Genomic DNA, 20,520 nt, shown 5'->3' with positions numbered 1-20,520 from the left:
GTTCTATCTGCCCATGGTATTGTGAAGGATGGGTCTGGCCAGGTTATCAAAGAACAAAGAACAATACAACACAGGAACTGGCCCTTCGGCCCTCCAAGCCTGTACCGGTCATGATGCCAACCTTTGGGCAGCACGATGGCACAGTGGTTAGCACTGGGACTAAGGCGCTGAGGGCCGGGGTACGAATCCTTGCTCTGGGCCACTGGCCATGTGGAGTTTGCACATTCTCCCCGTGTCTGCGTGGGTTTCACCCTCACAACCAAAAGATGTGCTGGTTAGGTGGATTGACCACATTAAATTGCCCCTTAATTGGAAAAAAAATAATTGGGTACTCTGAATTTCTTTTAAAACAAATGATACCAACCTTTGCCAAAACCCTCAGCACTTTCTTGTGCCGTATCCTTCTATACCCATCCTTTCCATCTGTTTGTCAAGATGCTTTTTGAACACCGTTAATTTATCTGCTTCCACAACCTCGGTTGTTCCAGGCACTCACCACCCTCTGTGTAAAAAACCTGCCTTGCACAGCCCCTCTAAACGTTGCCTCATGGAACTTAAACCTATGCCCCTGGCGACTGACTCCTCCACGCTGGGAAAGAGTGCCTGCCCATCCACTCTATCCATGTCCCTCATAATCTTGTAGACCTCTATCAGGTCACTCCTCAACCTCCATCTTTCTAATGAAAACAGTCTGAATCTATTCAGCCTCTTCACATAGCTAACACCCTCCAGACCAGGTAACATCCTGGTAAACCTCCTCTCCATCCTCTCCAAAGCCTTCACATCCGTATTGTAGTGTGGCGACCAGAATTGTACAATATCATAGAACATCCATTCAATTGCACTGTGTCATACCACCTGTTTCTCATGGAAAGGATTATGAAGAAAACCCTAAGTTCATCAGGCACTGGCCCACCAGTTTGAACTAGTCAGGGCCTCAAGGCCCTGCGGGAAAAATAGATGGTGGATGCTCTCGGATGGATTCCTGAACAGGCTGTCAAAGTAATTTGACATAATGTTTCATCACCTGAACTTTCAAACAAACATCAAGATGTAGCTTGGCCAGTGGTGAGAAAGGCCCTCCCCATCAGATCCTTCCTGTGCACCCAGAGTGTCACCCTTCCATACTCTGCCCTCAAGGCAGCAACAGTGAGGAGGAGACCACCTCCTTCTGGAATGTGGCTTTGTGAAAAAGATCTGGAAACATGCAGTAGTTTTTGTCACGGGTGATCTCAAGTAGCTCCTTAATGTCAAACTCTGCGATCTACAGACTGTTCCCAAGAATGCACAGCAAGACAAACATCAACTGCTGTTGGTGGACCATCAAATGTTGAAAAACATTCTTTGCTCCCTGAAACTTGTGGTGTCCCAGGACAAGGACTGAATGTTGCCATCTGACAAATTCCAAGGCCCAGGAGGGTAGAGGAGTGCACTAAAGTTTGGGTAGATGCCGTAAAGGGCCAATAGTGAAAGACCACAGTCTAAGGGCCACCACCTTGGTGCCCATATAAAGCCTCTTGGATCATATGCACCAGAGAATTTTTTGCATGAAATGTAAATATATATTGTAAATAGTGCCTGAAATTGTAAGTGTAGTGAGGCACCTCAGAGTGCCAAACACTGGACTGAAAGAAATTGAACTGTATTGCACTTCACATAACAGTTCAAATGCCGTATTCCATAATGTATCTAAACTAGTCTTAAACAAGCCAGCACATGAAAATTGAGGGTTCAACATGATATGGAAGTGGAATATTTAAAAAGCGGGGTTAACTTTTTTAAGTGAATTATTTGTTGGTAATGGTGCAAGAACTATTCCACATGACATTCACTTCTTGGAGATCATGAAGTTGATCAATTTACTCATATTTAACCTGTAATTTTAAGGACATCAAGGTGCTGGGAAATGCAATACTGAACTCAATTTCAAAATATAAAAATGCAGCACTTATAATGTAGTATAACATCCCAAATTGCTTCATTACAGCACGTTGTTAAACAACATTTAACACTGAGCCATCTAAGGAGATATTGGTACAAATATCCAAAAGCTTGGTTAAGGAGCTGCCAATAGTAAAGTCATAAAAATCAGGAATGCAAAGGTGATCAGAACTGGAGGAGCCCAATTTTAGAGCTTAGATTGCAGGGCTGGAGGCACTCTGTGATTTCAGCTATTCTGTCAGCATTAAGCAATCCCAGGACTAGTATAGCACAGTGAGGCGTAAGTACCCAGTGCTTTGTTAAATCCCAATCCCAAAAGATAACCTTCCATTAAAAATGTAATATTTTCCTAGAGCAGCATGGTTGCGCAGTGGTTTGCACTGGGACTGCGGCGCTGAGGACCCAGGTTCAAAGAGGTTTGAATCCCAGCCCTGGGTCACTGTCCGTGTGGAATTTGCACATTCTCCCCATGTCTGCGTGGGTTTCACCCGCACAACCCAAAAGATGTGCAGGTTAGGTGGAATGGCCATGCTAAATTGCCCCTTACTTGGGGGAAAAAAAAAAATTGGGTGCTCTAAATTTTTTTTTTTAATATGTCATATTTTCCACAATCCCAATCACAAAAGATAACCTTCCATTAAAAATGTAATATTTTCCACAACAGTCTCACTTTCTGAGATTGTTAATTTAGCATAACATTAATTTAATGTAACATTAAAGACAGTTTTGTGCTATGTGCCTCTATCCATGATAATATATCACCCCACCTCCATGAGCCCTAATCTTGCATATTAACCTCATTTGTCATACCTCTCCAAGATGCATTTTGTAAATCCAAATATTCTGTAGCTACTGGTTCCCTCTTATTTACCCTATTAGTTATCTCCTCAAAATACTAATACATTTTTCAATCAGTATTTCTCTTTTATAAACCCATATTAACTTGTTCTAATCATGCTATGCTTTAAGTGCATTATTAAGACTTATTTAATAATAGATTTCAGTACTTTGCAGTATCCTATTTTCTCTCTCCTTCCTTTCTCGAACAGCAGTGTTATATTTGCTCATTCCAATCTGCTGGTAATGTTCCAGAATGTATGGAATTTTGGAACATCATAGCTAGCATCTCTGTTGCCTTCTCTTTTAGGAGCCTAAGATGTAGGTCCTGTTGATTTGTCAGATTTTCTCTCTTGAATTTCTCCAGAATTTTTTCTTTGCTGATATTAATTACCTTAATTTGCTCACTCCTATTAGCCCCTGGATTATCCTTAATTTCTGCTTTGTAATTTAGGTCTCCTACTGTGAAGACAGACTCAAAATATTTGTCCAATGGGGCAGCACGGTGAAACAGTGGTTAGCGTTGCTGCCTTACGGCAACCGAGGTCCCAGGTTCGATCCCGGCTCTGGGTCACTGTCTGTGTGGAGTTTGCACATTCTCACCTTGTTTGCGTGAGTTTTGCCCCCACAACCCAAAGATGTGCAGGGTAGGTGGATTGTCCACGCTAAATTGCTCCTTAATTGGAAAAAATGAATTTGGTACACTAAATTTATTTTTAAAAATATATATATTTTTCCAATGACTCTGCCATTTCCTCATTCCCCATGATAATTTCTCCTGTCTGTTTCTAAGGGACCAATGCTACTTTAGCTACTCTGGAATATACCGGGAAATGCTTTTCCAATCTGTTTTTATTTTCCTGGCTAGTTTACTCTTCTTTTCTACATTTTTCTCTTTTGATCAACATTTTGGTGGCCCTTTACTGGTTTCTAAAACACTCCCAACTTACTCCGACTTACTACTATTCTTTGCAATGTTATAGTGCTGCACGGTGACAGAGTGGTTAGCACTGCTGCCTCACAGTGCCAAGGACCTAAATCAATTATTTGGGTGACTGTGTGGAGTTGTATGTTCTCCCCATGTCTTTGTGGGTTTCCTCCGAGTCCTCCAGTTTTCTCCAACAGTCCAAAGATGTGCAGGTTAGATTGGTTGGCCATTATTAATGCGTGGGGTTACAGGGATAGGGTGGGGGAGTGGGCCGAGGCAGAATGCTCTTTCTAAGGGTCGGTAAAGACTTGATGGACTTTAGTGATTCTATGGGATTCTTCGTCTAATCTAACACTGATCTTTATCTCTTTAGTAAACCATGGATGGATCTTTCTCGTTGAGTTTTTGCTTTACAATGAAATGTATTTTTATCAAACATTTTGAATTGCTTCTTTAAATGTTTCCCACTGTATATTTACCACCATACCTTTTACCCAATCAACCTTAGCCAACTTTCCCCTCATACCTATGTAATTGATTTAAAGGTTAAGATTCATGTTTGTAATTGGAATATGTTGTTTTGTGTGCAATTCAAATGCATTATGATCACTATTTCCCAGTGGATCTTTTAGTATGATATTATTAATTAACTTTGCCTCATTGAACAATACTAGATTGAAAATAGTTTTCTCCAGAAGACTGTCACAAAAGCATCTAAAAACTTGTCTTGCCAATTATATTCACACATCAGAAGATTATTTTTCTACTTATTAACACTATTACTTTTGCCCAAATTTATAAAATTGCAAAAATCAGGTTGAACTGGCCCACTGCGCAGACTCACCTTGTGTCAATTGCTTAAAAGGCTAGTTGTGCCAATTTTGTATCAGGAATCCTGCTCATTCATTTAAATAGACCACTGGCACACATGAAGTTTGTAGTATACGTTGACCTGGGGAATCTGACACAATAGTTATAAATGGACCACAGCTTGCCATTAAAGCAGAAGTTGTTCTGGTGACAGAGAAGTGGAATAATTGGTACCAATCCCTTTTGAGACAGGAAGCCTTCAAACAGTTATGCAGCTCTCTGGTGGATCAACTCATTAAGGCATTGAGTAGTTGAATCACAGAGATCAGGAAAGTCCCAGATGCAATCCTCAATCTATGACATGTTAGCTGATCTCAACCAGGATGAGAGTAATGATGCTCCCCATTTGGCCTCAGGGCCCTTGGGTTAGGGAGGAGGAAATCGCCCTGAGTTACACTCCTAATCATATCCAAAGGCAAGAAGGCCACTTTTGAAGACAGTGGGCAGGATAGGTTTTGAACATGATAACCCCATCCCTGTTCAAATAGGCTTGTGAAACTCAAAGTAATAAAAAATTAAAGAGATTTTGAATTGTCAAAAATTGAGTGGGCTTCAAAAGGGAATGAAAATGGGATTTTCTAAACATACATCTAGTTTTCTCCAGTCCACTTGTGAGGGCATTGATTCCTTGTTCACAGAGCAGGGTCAAAATTTCATACTTTTCTTGAAGAGTTGCTGTATTTGGGGTATGGGACCATACAGAGTTGAGGACGGAGTTGGATGCTATGACATTCTCATTGCTGTTGGTCCGGCAATGTATATTGCTGAGCTGGAAGCAGGGCAACGCCACCCAGTGCAGCAGCATGGCTGGCTGATTTGATGGAGTTCTACTACCTCGAGAAAATGACATTCACAGTGAGGGGATCGATCGATGCGTTCCATCATAGATGGTGGCCGTTTATCTTACACTTTAAAGAGCTGGTCACTGTTAGCTATTAGTGGTGCATGGGCGGGGGGGGGGGGGGGGGGGGGGGGGGGGGGGGGGGGGGGGGGGGGGGGGATTGCTTGGGCTTCATTTCTGTTATTGGGGCTCCTGTTACTGCTGTTGCTTGTAATTTGTGTTACATGTGTTGGTGAAGGTTTGTATTGTAATTTTTTTCATTTTAAATGTTAAATGTTTTAATAAAAATATATATATATTTTAAAATTCTCTTAAAGAGAGTTGATTATCAACGTTTATTGAAGGGCGCAAATACCCCCAAGTTGATAGGCCAGTTACACTATTAAGTTTTTGTCACTACATAGTGGCTTTGGCTTCACATTGACACAAACTGAGTGAATTATTCCAGGCTTGAAATGACGTGAAGATTATTCAGCCAGGGGTATGGCACCACCTCTAAACGATAGTACCAAACCGCTCGGACTCAGCATGTTTTGCAAGTCTTAAGACATTCCCTGGCAATCAATTGGACCATCTGGTAACTCTTAAAAATTATTTTTGAATATTTTTAATACCAGCAGTGGGCAAATCAACTCTTCTGTTGAATAATCATTCTGAAGCCAGTTAGTGAAGTTCTGCCCTTGCGAGCATATAGGCATTAACCTCACTGTAACTAACTTGGTCTGCTGACACTGATAGTTATTCTGTGCAGGTAACATTTGCACTCTTAGGATTTGGTTTGAGAATATTTATAAGCTGTTTTGTTACTGCAAAATAAACATAGATCACTATTTACTTTGAGATTAAACTAGGGAAGACTACTGAGACATTTATATTCTGCCTGTTTGTACACTAAAATGATTAAGTGATTTTCACAAGTTGTAATGCATGAGAGATTAGTCAGTCCACACTTGAGAAGAGGCAACATGTAGAAGTGCGAAAATATTTTCATAGAGCACTTATTTGGTTAATATTGTACAAGCGTTTGCTTCAATTAATTGCTAGTCTTCACAAATCTATACATATTTCATCAAAAAATAGCAAGTGAAATTTCACTGAGGGTTTAGTAAATATACCATAGTGTGCTGAATCAAACATAGTTGACATTTTTCCACTTGATCTTAGAAACCGTGACAGTGGGGACATAACAATTGGCCTCGGTGTTCCCAGATTAGAGACAGGGATAATTCTCAACCAGAGTTACTGTATCCAATTGCTATCCATTAACACCTCACAAGAGGGTGAATAGACAATAATGAGGAGCAGATATGGTTCATGCGTATGACATTCCTTTTGTCAAATAGTTGCCAACAGTCACTATCTAGATTGATAAAGTAGGGCTCTTTGCCTAACTCAAAAATAGATTGGGTGAGAAGGCTGCATATCGACAATCTATATTTAATTCTTGGTCTTCTCCAGGTAGCATCCTTGATTATTTGAGAGTCACCACACCATTGCTTATGATGTGATTTTACTACTGGACTGGGCAAGAGGTGAGCCCCAAGTCACCTCAGACGGAATGGGAATCGAATGAAACACTTGGCATCATTCTGAACCATTCAATAGTCATATAGACAATTGACCTAACTGCCCAAGATGTTGGGAATACAAGCCTATTCCAATACTTACGTGCTTTTTATTTAAAAGACAATTTAAAAGCGGAACTTTCATTGTCCAATATCATCAGTTACTGGGTGGTCATTGTCTGAACCCACTATCCAGTTCAAAACTAGATGGTTAATCCCTCCAGTAGATACGTCCTGCAGCACAAGTATTCACTTTTAGGAAAGAGAAGGCGCAACAGATGGAAAAACTGTGTGACGGGGGTGGGAGTGGTGAAGGAAATGGAAACTGACAGGTTTCTGACTGCCATATGCATACATGTGTATGTAAAGTTACGTAGTTCCATCAGATACGAGCACAAGCAAGTAGTATTGGCTGTGCACTTTCAAACTGAATTAATGCGACAGTATTTTTCATTCAGAGCACAGAATGTTTTTTTAAGTCTGTGTTAATATATTTAGTTGAGTGATAAAGCAAATGCAGGGAAGCTGGGAAATAGGTATTTGTGAACGGGTGAAACAAGCCCTCACCTCCTAGACAGAAAATTGATGATCACCTCAGTTCATAAGTATCAATAGTTGGTTACTTGCTAGTTTCCATTTGGTGAGTATAAAGGTGAGTGCAACCAGACATATGGTAACCGACCACCTCCTCCTGCTGCTCACTAACCTGCGTGGAGTTGCACCTGATGATACTTGAGTTCATGCGCTTCCACAAAGCTCTTGCCACAGACTGCACAAGCAAAGCTTTTGTCTTTGGAGTGTGTGCGCCTCACATGGCTGTCGTGGGCTGCGTGCGAGGCAAAGGCTTTGCCACAATGTCGGCATTTGAAGGGTTTCTCTCCAGAGTGCTGGCGAATATGAGTTCGCAAGATGCTTGATGCAGTGAAGGCCTACAACCAGGGAAAAGAGCAGAAGTGTATCTGTGATGCTCAGAAGAACTGCCAAAGAAGCCACTTGGCTGATTAAAACTCTTCCCTCTAATTCTCACATTATAGCATCCAGGTGAATTTCAGACATTCTTAAAGTTTTTAACTCAACCAGCTCCACCTGGTAGTTTATTCCAAACATTTGTCACACTTTATATTTTTACATTGTTGGCTGGAATGTCTATGCAGTTGGTTCCCAATACATCGGTCTTGCAGAGCTAACAGCAACATCAAAATAAATTTCCAGTATCTACTACGGACCTGGCCAAAGAGACCTGGTAAAATATGGGTCTGCCAAACTGAATAAATCCAACAAGTGTATTTTGCTGCTAACTGTGTGAGACTCAGGTGTCAGAGACTGGCAGAATCTGCACAGCCCTTCGCTCAATATGAAAGCAGATTTTAAGTAAAGCAATTTTAAATTTGCCCTTATTGGCATAATACTTAGTTGTCATGTTTTCCATGCGTTGGGGATGGCACAGTGGCGCAGTGATTAGCACTGCTGCCTCAAGGCGCCAAGGACGCAGGTTTGATACCGGCCCCGACACACTGCTCGTGTGGAGTTTGCACATTCTCCCCGTGTCTGTGCGCGTCTCACCCCCACAACCCAAAGATGTGCAGGGTCGGTGAATTGGCCAAGGTAAATTGGTCCTTAATTGGAAAAAAGGAATTGGGTGCTTTAAATTTATAAAATTTAAAAAAATGTTTTCCATGTGTTGCCCAATGATAATTGTACAAATAGTCAGATGAACCCACCTTGTTGCAGTAAACACATTTGTACGGCCGCTCTCCCGAGTGGACCCTCATATGTTTATTAAGACTGGAGGATTGCGAGAAGCTCTTCCCACATACGGAGCACTGTTCAACAGAGAGAGAAACATGTTGGAAAAAGACTGTAAAACTAATTGTCCCACAAGTAACCATCCAATAATAATAGCATGTTCAATGCTGTGCTTTGCATATAACTAAATTGATTATGAATATCATATTGAATTGTGTGGAGCTGGCTATGGGAATGCAGAATAAGAATATGTAGTGGATGTACATTCTCCCCGTGTTTGCCTGGGTTTCGCCCCCACAACCCAAAGATGTGCAGGGTAGGTGGATTGGCCATGCTAAATTGCTTCTTAATTGGAAAAAATGAATTGGTACTCTAAATTTATTTTTAAAAAGAATATGTAGTCGAAATGTTGCAGCTACACTGCAAAGTATTTTGACGGGAATAGTTGTGGTGTATTATGCAAATTGATGCATCAATGCATTCTGGCATAACGTGATACATTTACCCCCTCCCCCTCCCCCCAGCTATCCTCACATCTCTTTGTTGTGTCACCATAAGGAGCTACAAAGATTTGGTGCTTCCCAAAATTACACCTGGTGGCATTGCGGTACTGTAATTGGACTGGTAATCCGGGGACCCAAAGTAATGCTCTGAGGATTTGGGTTTGAATCCCACCAAGGAATCTGAATTCGATAAAAAAATTAGAATTAAAAATCTAATTATGATCATGAAACCACTGTCTTAAAAACCCATCTGGTCCACTTATGCCATTTAAGGGGAAGGAAATTTGCTGTCATTATCTGGTCTGGCAGACATGTGACTCCAGATCCACAGCTATGTGATTGACTCTGAAATGGCCTAGCAAGCCATTGAGTTCTAGAGCAATTAGGGATTGGCAATAAATGTTGGCCCAGACAGTGATGCCCACATCTCATGAATTAATTTTGAAAAATGTGGGTAGACTGAGAATGGAATAAAAGCAAGAGGGTTTTCATGTAAAAGATGGCAAATGCAAAACTTTCCCTGATAGAAAAGAAAGGAAAATAGAAGAGAAATGGGATCATGTTATCCACTGGATGTATAGACAAATCATTTTTTATTGATGATCACTGTACATCAGGATGTGTAGATGTAAGTGGTGGCACCAGATGTTTAGGATGCAGCCCACAGCTGTTAAGGTAGATATCTGTCCCACATACCAGGGTGCAGAATGGTGGAACTGATGATACTTTCAGGATTTATATTGCATCTCTAATTAATTCATGGGGTAGGAAAACAGCAATACAAAATCAAAGTACTGTCCTCACTGAAAATCTAAATTAAATCTTGTCTACATATTTGTATCATTTCACAATCTGCGAAGTGATTACAAGGTGGTAAGAAGTATCTGTTTGTATATGTTTAATTCAGATAAGAAAATATCTAAGAGGCAGTTATCTAACAGAATATTCATTGCACGATTATTGGGAAAGGTATATTTGGAAGAGATCACTAAAATCTACGTCAACCGGTTATTCAACCTTAATCCAGCGAACATAAAGAGCTAAATTGAATGCTCTTTGTAAAAAGAATGCCGGAGTTTAATGTGAAACCCGACAGGTATGGGATCAGATTAGTTTTCTTCTAACCACGAGAGAGATACTTGTCTTTCTCTAGCGCAGTGTCAGCTCACCAGGGTCTTCAAAAGCGCTTCACATCGAATGAATTCTTGTGATTAAAATAAAAGCAAATTACTGCGGATGTTGGAATCTGAAACAAAAACAGAAAATGCTGGACAATCTCAACAGGTCTGACAGCTCCTGTGAAGAAAGAACAGGGCTAAACCTTTCAAGTCTGGGTGACACTTTGTCAAGGCTCATTGTTCTGATTATTTGGACAAACAGTCGGTTAGAAAACAGATTTTTGTTTTTTTATTAAGCAGAAATTGTCCCTGGAGTAAATTAGTGAAAATATTTGTACTCAATTGCATTATATGTTCTTTCTGGGGCATTGGTGACCTATGGGCAGAAAAGAGAGAGCTAAGAGGTACAATCTGAGTACAGTCTGAGAGGTACAGTCTGAGAGGTACAGTCTGAGTGGTACAGTCTGAGAGGTTCAATCTGAGAGGTAAAGTCTAGATGTACAGTCTGAGAGGTACAGTCTGAGAGGTACAATCTGAGAGGTGCAGTCTGAGAGGTACAATCTGAGAGGTACAATCTGAGAGGTACAGTCTGAGAGGTGCAGTCTGAGAGGTACAATCTGAGAGGTACAGTCTGAGAGGTTCAATCTGAGAGGTTCAGTCTGAGAGGTACAATCTGAGAGGTACAGTCTGGACGTACAATCTGAGAGGTCCAGTCTGAGCGGTATAGTCTGAGAGGTTTAAGCTGAGAGATACAGTCTGAGAGGTTCAATCTGAGAGGTACAGTCTGAGAGGTACAGTCTGAGTGGTACAGTCTGGGAGGTACAGTCTGAGAGGTAATTCTGGGAGGTTCAATCTGAGAGTTACAGTCTGAGAGGTTCAATCTGAGAGGTACAGTCTGAGAGGTACAGTCTGAGAGGTACAGCCTGAGAGGTACAGCCTGAGAGGTACAATCTGAGAGGTACAGTCTGAGTGGTACAATATGGGAGGTTCAATCTGAGAGGTACAGTCTGAGAGGTACAGTCTGAGAGGTACAGCCTGAGAGGTACAGCCTGAGAGGTACAATCTGAGAGGTACAGTCTGAGTGGTACAATATGGGAGGTTCAATCTGAGAGGTACAGTCTGAGAGGTTCAATCTGAGAGGTACAGTCTGAGAGATACAGTCTGGGTGTACAGTCTGAAAGGTACAGCCAGAGAGATACAGTCTGGATATACAGTCTGAGAGGTACCGTCTGGATGATTTACATCAGCTTTTGTGAAATTTGTTCATTCAAGGTTAGAGAATGAATCAGGGCAGCACGGTGGCGCAGTGGTTAGCACTGCTGCCTCACGGCGCCGAGGTGCCAGGTTCGATCCCAGCTCTGGGTCACCGTCCATGTGGAGATTGCACATTCTCCCCATGTTTGCGTGGGTTTCGCCCCCACAACCAAAAGACATTGGCCACACTAAATTGCCCTTTAATTGGAAAAATCAATTGGATACTCGAAATTTATCCCCAAAAAAATAAAGAATGAATAAAAACAGCTGGCAAATCTGACTGCAAGCTGTGCGAAAGCAGTGTTTGCATTCACCATCGTGTACATAAAGGAGGATGTGCTGAGTATTTCTGCTCACTTTGTGAGGCCTGTGTTTCTCGTGTACATGCAGCACATGGATCCTCAGCCTGTCCCTCTTCTCGAACGATCTGCTGCACAGGTGACAGGGGAACTTGCGATCGCCCTGGTCCACGCAGCGGGTGTACTTCAGATGTTTGTCCCTGTAGTACTTGTAGGCGAATACCTTCCCACACCTCTCACATTTAAACCCCTCTCCAGACTCTGCCAAAGGAATGAAAGTGGCATTTCAGATCGCAGCTAATGACAGTAAACCGCAAAAGGGCAGAAAATCGTTTAAGTGTTTTAACCTTCAGCCGGCTCTGTGAATGGGCTTTCAGGCATTTCCTTTAAAGTGACCGGGATTCCCATAAACTGGAGGTAGCAGTCTCCATACCACACCAGCAGCTCCTGCCTCTCCGACACATCCTTGCACGTCTCGTAGAAGATTTTCCCTTCACACTGGACAGCTGTTAAGTTCTGTTCTTGGGGAGACCTGGCGCAGTTTACCAAGGCCATCCAGTTACTGGCCGTGCCTTTCCCATCTATGAAGTGACTCAACCTGCCGTTTTCAAAAATCTGCAACATAAATTGTCCCGTGTGAGCAGCACCTGGCAACAGGAAGATCAGTAAATGACAACCCTTCAGGGCCAGTAAAACACATTGTAACCCTCTCCCCTGGCAGTAACACAGATTGTAACCCTCTCCCCTGGCAGTAACACACAAGATAACCCTCTCCCCTGGCAGTAACACACATTGTAACCCTCTCCCCTGGCAGTAACACACATTGTAACCCTCTCCCCTGGCAGTAACACACATTGTAACCCTCTCCCCTGGCAGTAACACACAAGATAACCCTCTCCCCTGGCAGTAACACAGATTGTAACCCTCTCCCCTGGCAGTAACACACAAGATAACCCTCTCCCCTGGCAGTAAAACACATTGTAACCCTCTCCCCTGGCAGTAACACAGATTGTAACCCTCTCCCCTGGCAGTAACACACAAGATAACCCTCTCCCCTGGCAGTAACACACATTGTAACCCTCTCCCCTGGCAGTAACACACATTGTAACCCTCTCCCCTGGCAGTAACACACATTGTAACCCTCTCCCCTGGCAGTAACACACAAGATAACCCTCTCCCCTGGCAGTAACACACATTGTAACCCTCTCCCCTGGCAGTAACACACATTGTAACCCTCTCCCCTGGCAGTAACACACATTGTAACCCTCTCCCCTGGCAGTAACGTACATTTCTATTTCAGCAAACTATTTTGCAGTCTACACTTTCAGGTTTGTAGTTAAATGCACAGAAAGTATTGCGTTCTTTGCTGTGAGATACGTCAGGGTCATCCTCACCTCCCACATGAAGGAATTGTCATCATAGGTTTTAATTTCACTCATATTCACCACTTTTCCAGTAAAGGGTCCAAACCGAACCCCCTTAGGGATTAGAGTTTGTGAGCAGAAGACTCCGAGATGTGGAACTCCCCCGTAGAACGTGTGAGAGACAGCGAGGCCTGGGGACAGAGAGACAGAGAGACAGTCACCCCCACAGACACACACAGAGCCAGCAGCAGGCATTCACTCCCCTCACTGCCCCTCCCTCAGTGCCCCTCACTCACTCTCCTCAGTACCCCTCTCTCACTCACTCCCTGGTGACAGTGCTCCCGCTGAACAGTGCTCTCCCCGAGTCAAGCCCGCACCTACCCACTCTCCTTCCCTCACCCCCTCCCCTCATCCACCCTCCTCCACTCACCCAGCCTCACCCCCTCCGCCCCTCACTCACCCAGTGGGATTTCCAAGGTGTCTCTGTCCAGGAGCTGAACCTCGGGCCCACCTGCAGAGTGAAGAAGGAGGAAGACTGTCACTGACAGTAAAAGATGCTCCTGACAGGAGGTTAGCACAGTTCCTATTGGCACAAGTGGAAAGTGTGCTGTGTGGAGCCTGTACCTGTGTTTCCCGATATCCGCAGTCCCGAGACAGCGTGAGCAGCCAGCTGCCCGGGGCTCCCCGTGTCCATGTGGCCATACAGAACCGTGTTCAGATCCTCCTCGGTGAAGTGGCATCTCCCCTGGCAGCCCCGAGCCTGCTGGCTGGCAGGAGCCGATCCCCCGCGGGGGGCCGCTGCAGTGGGCGGGCAGGAGGGAGCCGGGGGCTTGGTGCGGCTCCGGGGACACAGCGGCTTCACGCCGCCCGCGATGTTACTGAAGACGGGCGGGGAAGCCGCCGGCAGCATGCTGCAGAGGCGCTCGGGTCCACATGGAGACTCGCTGAGGAATGAAAAGTTGCTGAAAGTAAAGGGCATGACCGAGCTGGAGTGAGTGACCAGCCTGTCCAGGGACTTGAGAGGCTGCAAGACTTCCTCAGAGGAGCGGAGCACATCCAGGTAGTGGGCATGGGGCAGGATGGGAGAGAAATAGCCCGGGATCCTGGGCGGAGTGGCCCTCTTTAACGTTTCAATGGGATAAAGCTGATCTTTCACCGACAAGGACATTCCAGTTGCAACCTGTGAATGAGCAGCGACAACATGAATACATTAACATAAGTAAAGAGCGTTTCCTTCACACATCCCCCTGCAATCAAACTTATATTCTGTCAAAGATAACTCACTGACTATTCCCTCCTGCCCTCACCTTTCTCCAACCTCCTCGCCAGAGGATGGCTTTAGACAAGGCGGGCTCCTTTACAAAATGTGGAGTTTAATAGGAGGTTTCCCAAAGGTTGACAGCTTTCCATGACATTCCCCGGAATGCTGGGTCTGATAACACTTTTGCCCAACCAATTCCTATCACCTTGTGACTGGAGACCCCTCTCTATTGCTCACCTGATGCTGGTGAGGTTCACAGGCTGTGGACACTGTGGGGAATGGGCTGTGTTCCCAGTGAGTCAGCGCCTGAGACTGTCCAGCATTTTCTGTTTCTGTCACCCAGCTAAGTTCCGTTTGCAAAGCTGAAAACAAAGCGATTGCAACAAATGGTCAAATATAACAAAATATTTACATAAGGAATTCAAAAGCACCCGTTTTGAAAAAAAACAAAATCGAATTAACACAGTACACAAAAACTGGATACAATTCACTGTAACAAAAATGGATAGGGTTGGGACTGTGAAATGTTATTTTTGCAACGTTATTTAGCAAACCTTCGCAACCAGTCTGACTTTCACATCTGCAATAGAAACCCGAGGGATTCGGCAAAACGACATTTACATTCGATATGAAATGAGATTCAGGGGCGATTAGGAGATTTTTCGTTTGCAAATGTGAAGAGGCTTAAAGGCGAATGTAAATCTGGTCGCTTTTGTAACAGGGAACTAAATTTCTCCCCCCTCCAGACAAGGTGAAAACGCCCCACCTGTCCTGTGAGTGTGTGTGTGCGGGAACAAACTCAAACAAAACTTCTCGCTTTTGCAAAACAAAAGCCTCGAGAACAATCAGGTCCCAAATTCTGGCGCGACCCTAAAGACAGATAATTACCAGACTGCCGGCTCGTTTCTAAATGAAGGGCCTGCAGCTATTAACCAGTCAAGGGCAGAGACAAAAGCAAAGCTGCCCACAATCCTCCGAGAAGAGGAGCAATAATAACAAGCCAGTCCCTCTCAAAGAAAGATTTGATGAGCAAACGATTGGGCTGGAACCCGGAACACTGGACAAACTTGCCTGGGAATCATCCAGCAGAACTTATTATCCCCCAAAATTGCATTCGATTGGTGGGAAGGCAGTATGTCTTCTCCCCCCCCCCCCCCCCCCACCACCACCATCCCACTAACAAACCCCTCAATTGTGCTCCCTGAATCAAATGCAGAAAACACTGGGCAATCTCAGCAGCATCTGTGGAGGGAGAAGGGACAAAGGGGCAAAGAGTCAACCAGACTCGAATCGTTAGCTCTCTTCTCTCTCCACAGATGCTGTCAGACCTGCTGAGATTGTCCAGCATTTCCTGATTTTGTTTCAGATTCCAGCATCTGCAGTAATTTGCTTTTACCTTTGTGTTCCCCGAATGCTGTGCGTTGTTGGGGGGGGGGGGGGGGGGGGTGCTGTCACTAAACATTGCCGCAGTTTTGCTCTCTGCTGTAGCCCAGACATTGCAGTGAGAAATCCTGAAGTGAGTCCATCAGAATGCAGGAAATTGATGAGGAATTCGCCTTATTCAATTCAAAAGGTTCATTTTGCAAATGGTTTAGCCCAAACAAACAAAACCATCCTTACCACTGTTACCATTTTACCCGTTTCGCGCGATGCTCATGTTCAGTGAATGTAAAGCCCATTCGGAATTATAGCCACAGTTTGTACGTAGCAACGAAATAACGAGGGATCGCTTTGTACTCGATTAGCAATCGTACGCACCTTTCAGTGAACCTAACTAGCACACTCTAGTCCGTGGAGTTTAATTACATTAATAACTCTTTTTTATTTAAAACAATTATTACATTCTCACACATTCTGTCTTCTCATGTCCCTCTTTATTCCGACGTGGCGAGGAGCGGGACTTTAATTCCTGAACTGAAAATGGATATAAAACACGGGTGAATACTATCGCTAGCAGTGCAGGAAGTTGGCAATCTAAACATTGAGCTCAAAGGGCAATGAATTCGATATTATCCATTGGATCAATATTCGCCAATAATTGAAACAAAACAGGGTCATGACATTTAAATTAAAGAACATCGGGTCAATCGCAGAGGTCAGGAGGAACTAGATAATGAACACATCTAACGCCTTGGTTAAGTATTGAGTAAACAAAACGCCAGTTTGATCAATTACTTTTTAATACTCTCACTGATGGAAAGCGGATGTCAGGACCTGACCCCCCACTTTGGTTGGAAATAATGAGACTCTAAAAGAATTCCACTCTCTTTTGCCGGGGTCACTAGAAGAAGCGTGAAGACAAGTTGCTGTCACCTACCGGCTATAAAGTTCTCGAAATCCTTCAGGACACTAGAAGCAAACTGATTTGCGAGTTCCTTTTCTGCACCAGTTGGGCGATGGGGACAGGTCCTGTATTTTAAGGCTGGATGCGAAGCTGCTGTTTTGTGCTTGTGGTCATCTGAGGGCAGATGGCAGGAGAGTAACAGGAGGGGCTGCGGCATATCCCCTCAACGCAGCTATTGGTCGGAGGCACAGAGAGAGGGATCTGTCCTCGGGGACTGTATTTTAACACATTAGAAGCTCAGATCTCGCTGTCATCGCATCCAAAGGCTCTCGCAAACAAGCACAGGACCGTAGCTGACACCAAACTGCAGTGGGATTTCATCAGTGTTGGCCTATTCTGCAATGCTGAACACAACACCAAACCATCAATTTAAAACCTTCACAACCCCCCACCCCTCTCTCTCTGGGAAACTGTAACAGCTGCACGATCCAGATGTGAGCACTCGGTCATTTCGCCAAGGTCAGCGGCCTTAATGGAGAATCGGACATTTCACTTCATCCCGACCAAGACAGAAACATTCTTAGATAACAACGAACCCATGGTTTAGTCTTATAGCTGAAGGTTTAAATAAAACGCCAAAACCAAACACGTCCCCCACAGTGATATTAACATAGCGATATTAATACAGCGATATTAACACGGTGATATTAATACAGCGATATTAACACAGTGGTATTAAAATAGCGATATTAACACAGTGATATTAATATATTGATATTAACACAGTGGTATTAAAATAGCGATATTAACACAGTGGTATTAAAATAGCGATATTAACAGTGATATTAATACAGCGATATTAATACAGTGGTATTAAAATAGCGATATTAACACAGTGATATTAATAGATTGATATTAACACAGTGGTATTAAAATAGCGATATTAACACAGTGATATTAGCACAGCGATATTAATACAGTGATATTAATACAGCGATATTAACACAGTGGTATTAAAATAGCGATATTAACACAGTGATATTAATACAGCGATATTAACACAGTGGTATTAAAATAGCGATATTAACACAGTGATATTAATACAGCGATATTAATACAGTGATATTAATACAGCGATATTAACACAGTGGTATTAAAATAGCGATATTAACACTGATATTAATATAGTGATATTAACAGTGATATTAAAATAGTGATATTAACACAGTGATATTAAACAGCGATATTAACACAGTGGTATTAAAATAGCGATATTAACAGTGATATTAACACAGTGATGTCCTGTCCGTGTGGAGTTTGCACATTCTCCCCATGTCTGTGTGGGTTTCACCCCCACAAACCAAAGATGTGCAAGTTAGGTGGATTGGCCACACTAAATTGCCCCTTAATTGGAAAAAATATATATAATTGGGTATTCTAAATTTTCGATAAGAAAAAAAAACAGTGATGTTAACATAGCGATATTTACACTGATATTAATACAGCGATATTAACAAAATGGTATTAAAATAGCGATATTAACAGTGATATTAACACAGTGATATTAATACAGCAATATTAACATAGTGCTATTAATACAGCGATATTAACACAGTGATATTAACAGCGACATTAACACAGTGATATTAACAGAGCGATATTAAATTCTATGATAATCTATATTATACAGCAAAATTGACTTAGATATATTAATTGATATTAACAATATTAAATAACGATATTAACAAACAAAGAACAAAGAAATGTACAGCACAGGAACAGGCCCTTCAGCCCTCCAAGCCCGTGCCTACCATGCTGCCCGTCTAAACTAAAATCTTCTACACTTCCTGGGTCGGTATCCATCTATTCCCATCCTATTCATGTATTTGTCAAGATGCCCCTTAAATGTCACAATCGTATTAACACTGATAATAACAGTGATATTAACACAGTGATATTAACAGTGGTATCAACAAAGATATTAACACAGTAATATAAACAGCGATATTAATACAGGATCATTAACATCGCGATATTAACAGTGATATTAACAACGCGATATTAACACAGTGAAATTAATTCAGTGATACTAACACTGATATTAACAGTGATATTAGCAGCGATATTAACACGGGATATTAATACAGTGATACTAACATTGACATTAACACAGTGATATTAACAGCGATATTAACATAGTGGTATAACACTGACATTAACACAGTGATATTAACAGTGATATTAACACAATGGTATAACACTGATTTATCTGTTGCCCATAAATGTTCAATGGATCTACAGACAAAATGATTGGAAAATTCGAGAATGACTGAATGGCGATTCACACTGTTCAAGTGCCTCTTTACTAAGTCCTGACACTCGTATACCTCCCACTGACTTTAAAAAGGTAACAACGGGGATTACATTCGATTCGACACGATTCCTAACATACTGGATTCTAACTGTTCGATAACGCCCAGAACTACCTAACGCAAGACTACTGAATGTGTCAAAGGTTTGAAATGTGCTGCAGCATTTTTACTGAGACGAAGGCACGGGAAAGAAATACGTCATTTCAACTAACATGACACCCAATTATCACAAAAATAATCAATTCTGCAAAATGATCGGAAATATAAACGGGGGAAGAATCTTAAATTGGAGAAATCTGTGTCTCGCAGCGACCCAGTGAGCGCAGAACACATCTCAAATACATCTGCGCATAAAGGGGAAGAATTAAACTAACGGCGTTGTTTTTGGAAGAACGGGCAGAAAGTGATTATAGAAAAGCAGCATTTAGATTGAAAGGAAAGGTGCTTGGGAAACTCGAGAAAGTGTGTCAATCCACAGTAACCATTGCAAAGCATAAAAAAAGAGACTTTAAGGGAGATTAAATTCACTCGAATGTTATTTGAAATTAACTTTTAAACGCCCAAATTTCTTTTGTATGCAGTCTAAAAGTGATCAGCGATTTCTTAGTCCTTTCCGAGATTTATTCCTGTGACTCTAAACCCACCAAGTAATCAAAGTCATCAGGTCTGTGTGTTTATTGTTTCCGACGGTACTTTAAACCCCACAAACTATAACCGGAAGATTTCTAATTGTGCAAATTCGCAAAGCCATGCATTTTAAAGATCGATAAATCCAGGAGCTACGTGGAATAAAACTGCAAAGTGCCGAGGGATTGAAGATAGGTTTTCAAAAAGCAAACGAGAAACACGTTTCATCTGCATTTAGTAAACCGGGTGTGAACTCGACATTTTAATGTTCGAAAGTGAAATATTACCGAGAAAATCGAAGTTGAAGTTCGGCGACGGGACATTTGAAGTAAAAAGGAATGTGCCCAGAAAACAATCTGCATTTCGGGACCGTTGGATTCTGGACATTACTTACCCGCAAAGGGATACCCAAATATTTGGATTGGAAATTGACAGGTGTATGTTTGATACCTGTGCCATTAAGATTGAACAATACTACTCGCTGGGTGCACGGCTAGTTGGGGGAGAGAATGTTGCTCCTCAAAAGAACAAGCAATAGAGGGGAACACACATTGAGAATTGGGAATGAGAGAGAATGCTGGATATGGACCAGCGCTGTTCATGTTTGAGGAGAGATAATGATCAGATGTATTTACAGCATTTACAGGTCAGAGGGCGGCCTGATAAAAAGGTTAGTCTGGGGATATGTTTGTGCTACTTTCTGGTTTTTA

At 42.5% G+C, this 20,520-nt stretch overlaps 1 protein-coding gene across 1 annotated transcript in view; it reads right to left on the bottom strand.

Moving 5' to 3' along the window:
- prdm14 (PR domain containing 14) overlaps positions 1–16,972 on the bottom strand; it is a 35,517-nt gene extending 18,545 nt beyond the window's left edge. Inside the window, exons 1-9 of the mRNA XM_072467598.1 lie at positions 16,845–16,972; positions 14,765–14,889; positions 13,891–14,446; positions 13,727–13,777; positions 13,297–13,457; positions 12,250–12,517; positions 11,961–12,163; positions 8,704–8,805; positions 7,689–7,911 (exon numbers count right to left, since the gene is read on the bottom strand). Of these exons, the coding sequence (XP_072323699.1) occupies positions 7,689–7,911; positions 8,704–8,805; positions 11,961–12,163; positions 12,250–12,517; positions 13,297–13,457; positions 13,727–13,777; positions 13,891–14,434 (1,552 nt within the window). The 5' untranslated portion in view covers positions 14,435–14,446; positions 14,765–14,889; positions 16,845–16,972. The remainder of the gene's footprint in view (positions 1–7,688; positions 7,912–8,703; positions 8,806–11,960; positions 12,164–12,249; positions 12,518–13,296; positions 13,458–13,726; positions 13,778–13,890; positions 14,447–14,764; positions 14,890–16,844) is intronic.
- Between the last annotated feature and the right edge of the window lie 3,548 nt (positions 16,973–20,520).

The sequence above is a fragment of the Scyliorhinus torazame genome, chromosome 11, assembly GCF_047496885.1.
Source record: "Scyliorhinus torazame isolate Kashiwa2021f chromosome 11, sScyTor2.1, whole genome shotgun sequence".
Lineage (NCBI taxonomy): Eukaryota > Metazoa > Chordata > Chondrichthyes > Carcharhiniformes > Scyliorhinidae > Scyliorhinus > Scyliorhinus torazame.
Note: the sequence above shows the minus strand (reverse complement) of the source record. Positions and strands in the feature narration are given on the sequence as shown.